At 46.9% G+C, this 6,429-nt stretch overlaps 1 protein-coding gene across 4 annotated transcripts in view; it reads left to right on the top strand.

Annotated features, from left to right (window-relative positions):
- Window positions 1-4,559: 4,559 nt before the first annotated feature.
- Meis1 (Meis homeobox 1) overlaps window positions 4,560-6,429 on the top strand; it is a 146,859-nt gene continuing 144,989 nt past the window's right edge. For 2 of the 4 annotated variants that reach the window (XM_070004505.1, XM_070004507.1), the window contains exon 1: window positions 4,560-5,306. In XM_070004505.1, coding sequence (XP_069860606.1) covers window positions 5,295-5,306 — 12 coding nt within the window. In that variant the 5' untranslated portion in view covers window positions 4,560-5,294. The remainder of the gene's footprint in view (window positions 5,307-6,429) is intronic. The other 2 variants (XM_070004504.1, XM_070004506.1) reach the window with 1 other exon arrangement.

Raw genomic sequence — 6,429 nt, 5'->3', positions numbered from 1 at the left:
TTTTTGAAGTGTAAATGCTAATGTGTGTGTGGGGGGTGAGATTCAGGGGATAGATGTTCTTGAAGTACAAATCCCCACCCTCCCCACCACACCCCAAGACGAACTAAAAAGCAATCCCAACATTTTAACAGGCTCCCTAAAGTTAGGTGGCAGATGATAAACCCTTATCATTCTGTGAACACAGCTGCCAAACTCAATTGATTGACAGGCTTTTGTTTATTCTGGGCTGGCAAATACACACACCTTTTACCTTTGGAGGTCCCCCTTTTTAATTTTGGAGAGTTTCTGAGCTGACTCATCAGTGTGAACTTCTGAGACTAAAGCCTAATTCAGCATATGGGCCTTCTAAAGGCACAACCCCTCGCGGGAGAACAGACACTTAAAAGGCAGTTCCCCATGTCGAGTAGAGGATGGCTTTAAATGCATCTCTATAGGAGAATATAAACAATAGAGTCCAAGGGCTCAACCTCCCTCTACTTCAGCCCAGCCTGTTCTTTTAGCCTGCCTGTTTGTTCTCTCTATCCTTGGGAAGATGTTCTGGGACTGGGAGGGAAAGAGAGAATCTCAAGAGCTAGGACGGAGAGTCAGCAGAGCTCATTACCAGGCCCAGTTTCCCCCCCCCCCCCAACATAAAAGTGCCATTGCCTTAAAAGCAAGCACCTGAAATAAGCGTGGGAAAGGTGCTGTCACACAACAGGCGTAAATATCAGCAGTAGTTTATTAAGATACCTACAACTGTCCCTTCACTTTTTCCTTTTAATAGATGATTAATTGCTGCCTTGCTAAAGGAAGAGTTTTTTTTTTTTTTTATGGTACTCTACATGTGCTCAGTGCAATTTCTCTCAGCAAGCCCCAACTGTAATAACTGTTTGCTAATTGTAAAATCCTTATCCAGAATGAGGTTTGGGCAAACAATTTGTACTACTGTAATTACATTGTAAAAGTGTTCGAGTCCTTCGAATGTTCAGAATTAATAGTATACAGGCCTAGAAGTAGTATTAGGTTTACACTTACAAATGGCACATTTCACAATTACTAGGTGTTTGTTTTCAGCTCCAAGTAGTGCATTCTTTAAGAAAAACTATTGTGTAGTAAAGTACAGTTTTAAAATAATCCCACATAGAATAGAAGCATACAAAGTAACCCCTTTGCTATGATGAGTTGAGGTGTTTGGAACCAGTTACTTAGCCAAATGTAATGTCCTTTTGTCATTTCTGCTAGAAAACAAAAGGAAAAAATTCACTGGAAAGCAAAAATACAAAATAAATCCCGTTGTTTAAAAAAAAAATCAGTCGATCAAAAACTGACCTTTCCTAAACTTGGACTTAAGAGTTTACTTCAAACCCATTCTTTACCTAAGTCTGCTCCAGGATTCTTATGGCTGTTACAGACCACGGCCATATAAATGTAGTTCTCAGTAAATTTCTCTCAGTTAAATTACACTTGCACAATTTCCCTCACAGTTCATTTAAGGATCATAAATGTAGACGTGCCCAAGTCAGTGTCTGATTGGACCTCCTCCCCTATTTCTCAAGAGACCCCAGCCTCGCTGAAGCTTAACAGGACTGCTAGAAAGACCCCCTGGAGCACCGGTCCCAATGCGCTCAGGTGTGGGCTGGGCCGAAGGCTTCTGGAATTGGGGAAGGGGGGGGGGCGGAGGCTGGAAGATTTAGTCACGTCTCCATAATCGGAAAAGAAATGTGCTGCCAGGCTCAGCCTGAAACCGGGAGATTCCATCTTAGCCAGAAATTCTCCTTTCAAGTTCACTCGAATTGGGGGGGGGGGGGGGGACGAGTAGGAAGAGCCTGTTGGTCAGGCACCTGGCCCGGCCCTGGTGTTGACTCTCTGTCTTGCCCTAGCTCCCTAAGTGATGTATCTTGATGTTTGTGCCACAAAACTCTACAGAAGTATGTGACGAGAAAAGTATCAGATCTTAAAACCTGGAGTGCAGAAGGAAAAAAATATATACTAAAAAGAGACCCCTCCAAAAAGCAAAAGGGAAAACGCCAAAGACCCACGCTGAAGGATCTTGGAGAGAGATTATCTCCAAAGAAAAGATTTGGATTGCTTACAAGACAAAGCTTTTCTGGAGGTTTGGGGTGACCGTGTCAGCCCTTCGGGCATGTGTGAGGCAAATTCGGAGTGTGTGGAGAGGAGGGGTGCAGAAGGCTGGGAAGACTCCTCTGCTAGACTTTATGGGTGCGCAACACTTACTGGGGCGAACCAACCCGGCGTTGACTCGTGCCGGGTGCTAAAAGAAGCCTCGAGTCGCCTTGGTGGAAGCCCAGTGCCTTTGACTTCAGGTCTACGCTTTAGAGGTTGCCCTCTGCCCCCTGGCTCCTAGGAAGCCCACTCAGCAGAAACCGAAGCACTTCCTCGCGAACGGATGCAAATTTTCTTTTACTTTGAGCCTCGGAGTTGGTTTCAGTAGATTTGAAAGCTTTTAACCATTCCCCCAACAATCTCCGCTTGAAGGGAGCCTCCTAATCTTTCTCAAAACTCTTCTATTGACTACCCACCACCCCCACTCCCTGGGGTGAGGGCTCGGATCACAGCTGGTCGGGTGGGACGGGGTGGCGGGGGTAGGTAGGGGTGATGGGAGCGCAGAGCGGCTGCTTTGAGGGAAATCAGCCTTTTGGCCACCTTCAGGGCGGGAATCGGGACCGGCAGTTTGCATTCCCGGCAGATCGAAGCTCCCTGCTGATCGATTATTTGATAATTGATTTTCCCCACAGCCAATGCGAAGCCGCCTGGGCGGGGGTGCCCTCTGATTGGTGGAGTCCTTTTCCACGGCTGCCTACCGAGATTTGGGTGAGCTCATTTTCCAGTCGACCGCAGGGGGAGTTTTCTGCGAGGTTTCTGCTGGAGGGAGGGTGGAGAGAGAGAGAGAGAGAGAGAGAGAGAGAGAGAGAGAGAGAGAGAGAGAGAGAGAGAGAGAGAGAGAGAGAGAGAGGAGAGAGAGAGAAAAAAAAACCTCGGAGAGGAGCGAGCTGCCAGCCCAGCTCGGGATGTGAAGTTCCCAGCTGCTGGTAGGGCTGCAAGGCTGAGACATCTCGGCAGATCTGAGCCGAGAGGACAGAAACAATAAAGACTAAACCACTAAGTAGAATTAATAAAGGACCAAATTAGAGTGGAAGAAATAAAAACAAGAAAACAATGTTGAGTCCAGAGAATAGGTATTTAACGGGGGAGAGGGGAACTTAAAAACCAGTGGTTGGTTGGGGGCTCCCAGTTATGGGGGTAGTGGTAGCTTTTGTCTGAAATCTCAGCTCCCGAAGTGGATTTCTTTTTCTCTGGATTTAGGAGTTTTCTCCCAGCCGGGATGAGGGGAATAGAAAAGCGGAGTATGGGGTTGGAGATCTAGGGAGGAAAGCGCGGGTGTCGCTGGGGAAAGTGCTGGGGGTACGCAGACCCTCCAGGCCCAAGCGAGGCCGTGGCTGAAGTCCCCACCGCGCCTCGAAGACAAAGGCGCAGGCTGCCGGCGTAGCCAGAGCCCAGCGCTCCGGCCCCAACGCGCTGCGCCCTGGGCGCACAGCTTTCTGCCTTGCCTGGAGCGGATGGGGGGGGTGTAGGGGGGGAGGGAAGAGCTTCCCTTCTTGAGGCTCCCCAGCCCGGGCTCCGGCTCCGCCCGCGAGGTCTGGGTTGCTGGGTGCCCGCGTCGAGTTTCGCTTTCCGGCGATCATAAATAGCTCGGTGTTTGTAAACAGGCGCTGGGGGCACATTCCCAGCGCCCGGCCCATTGTTCCCTCCCTTCCCCTCTCACTTCCAGCAGAACGCCGGGGTTGGGGCTGGGGGCTTCCCGAGGCGGGGAGGTGGGGGTGTCCAGACCCAAAGTGATAAAATGCCAACATTTCCTCTCCTCCAGTCCGCCGTCCACCTCCGACAGCGCAAAAGAAACTCTTAAACGGGGCTCCCAGAAAACCCAAGTTAACCTCCACCCCCACGTTCTCAAGACTCTGTAGGCACAGCCTTTCCCCAGCCCAGCTCCGGCGTCTCTTCTCCGGGCTCGCGGTTTGACTTTTCTCCTAGGAGAGAGAGAGAGAGAGAGTCTAGTTCTGAGAATCCAGTACTTTGTGCCTCAACCCATACACACACACACACACACACACACACACACACACACACACACACACTCCCCGCCCCGAGAAAATACTGGCAGACCCCAATAATTTCGAGGAAAGTCTTCAAGTCTTCGCGCGGAATCCTGTGCAAAACAACTCCCGCTTCCTCCCTTGCCCCGCGATTATTCCCAATTTATTTCAAGGGAGTCCGCTTTGGGGGAGAGAGAGAGTCTGGAGGGGTTTGGGAGGGGGTGGGGGGGAGAGAAGGAGACAGAAAATAAAGCCGTGGGCTGGGAGCTGAGCCTTCATTTTTGTGCGTGTGTCCAGGGTGTCTGGTGTTTGTGCCTGGGCGTACGATTTCATGGAGCGCCTTTTCTGCCTCTCTAGTGCGACCAGAGCTCGCTCCGCGCACCCACCCCTGCCGAGGAGCCTACTTGCTGCAGCCCAATGCATTGTGTAAGACGCGACCTGTTATGGCCACCACTACTTCCGGGTTCTAGCATTCTGGTCGGAATCCACCTCTCCGCCTGTGCAACACACACTTACACACGCACGGGGACTGCAAGCGGGCAGCATCGATCGTGGCTCCTTTAAGACAAACTCAGACAGACATTTTTTTTTTTTAACCTTCCTTCTCTAATCTCCTTTCAGTGCAGCAGTTGCAAAGAGGGAGAGAGAGAGAGAGAGAGAGAAAGAGAGAGAGAGAGAGAAGAGAGAAACTGATTAGGAATTAAGACTGATTCAGGGGAAGCGAGCGCTAGGGCTTTGTGCATTTGAATATTAACATTTGAGGTGTTCTGAGACCAGAAGAAGACAGAGCGGATGATCATTCATTCACCACGTTGACAACCTCGCTTGTGATTGACAGCTGGAGTGGCAGAAAGCCATGAGATTTGGTAGTTGAGTCTGAGGGGCGCTCGGGTTCTTTTTTTTTTTTTTAACTGATTTTTTGGGGGAGAGAAGATCTGCTTTTTTTTTTTTTTTCCCTTTGCCCCCTCTGCTGTCTTGGAAACGGAGCGCTTTTATGCTCTGTGACTCCGGCGCTTCGCTTCAGGTCCGGTAGACCGAAGATCTGGGACCAGTAGCTCACATTGCTGGAAACGTTAAGGGATTTTTTTTTTTCCGTCGTGCTTTTTTTTTTTTTCTGGGAGAGTTTGCATATTTGTTTCTTTTCACACTGGCCTTAAAGAGGATATATTAGAAGTTGAAGTAGGAAGGGAGCCAGAGAGGCCGATGGCGCAAAGGGTACGTATTAAAAAACAATTGTGGAAGTCAAATGTGAGATTAAATTGAAACGTGGCTGAAAGACACTGTTAAAAAGTTTCCTATTTTCTTTCTCTTTTTGAATGGGGCTCTTCAGGCCATGGCCTAAAGCGCGAGGATTTATTCAGTGCAATTGTAGACTTACGTACAATACTTTTAGTTGTTAATTCAAGTAGTCAAGTTTTCTATAAATTCGTAACCAGTAGCTATATAAATAAAAATGCAAACTCAAGTCATCATCTGTTGGAAAGAAAGAAAAAGAGAGAGAGAAAGAAAGAAAATACTAAATGCCTGGTACTATAATTTGAGTATTCCGAGAAGTTTTAAAGATATGTTTAAACTAAAAATAAGCAGGTAAAAACTCATGATAGGTTATTGATTATATTCATATTTAATATCATTAGAAGCATTTAGCTTTTTGAAATGAATTAACCTCGCCACAGTGTAGGGTATTTGGGACTGGAAAACGTTTTTTTTTATTTTAATTTCCATGTATTTTTATGCAAGGGATTGCTTTGCAAGTTTTTCTTAGATAAGCCCTGTACTAATTGGATCCTAAGCACGTAGCAGCTCACTTCTTAAATGCAATACTGATTCCCCCAATATTCCTATTTGAATGGAAATGTAGTGAGAGTAAAGTGAGACAATGACAGCCCAACTGATAGTTTCTTAAAAGAAAGGGGTCTACAAAAAGCCTTCCTTGCATAATTTGTGTCCTGGCCCTCAAAGCCCTGTTTGCAAAAGAAAGTTACTAGGCTGACACATTTTTTCTTTACTCCTTTGGTTCAGGCAAATGTCAGAGTAAGAACAAACTCTTTTCACACCTCTGGTTTTAAGGGGATGAAAGTGGCAATTCCTCTTTTCTTTGAAAATCATTTCACTCTAAACACCTCCAAATCTTGGGAAAAGGCTTGTTGGCAAGGAAAGCCATTAGAGAAAAATCTAAATAGCTATATTTAGCACACAAAAATGACAATCAATATGAAAGTTTTTCTGGATGAAGAAGAGAGGGGTTCTGTGTTCATTTACTTTAGAATTTGAACCTAGTGAGTAGCCTTTCCTACTAGTCTAGAGATAAAGTTCACAAGAAAACAATTAGAGTAGA

This window comes from Dipodomys merriami, unplaced genomic scaffold (assembly GCF_024711535.1).
Source record: "Dipodomys merriami isolate MVZ:Mamm:240054 unplaced genomic scaffold, mDipMer1.0.p SCAF_63, whole genome shotgun sequence".
Taxonomy (NCBI): Eukaryota; Metazoa; Chordata; class Mammalia; order Rodentia; family Heteromyidae; genus Dipodomys; species Dipodomys merriami.
The sequence above is the reverse complement of the archived record's forward strand: the minus strand, read 5'-3'. Positions and strand labels throughout refer to the sequence as shown.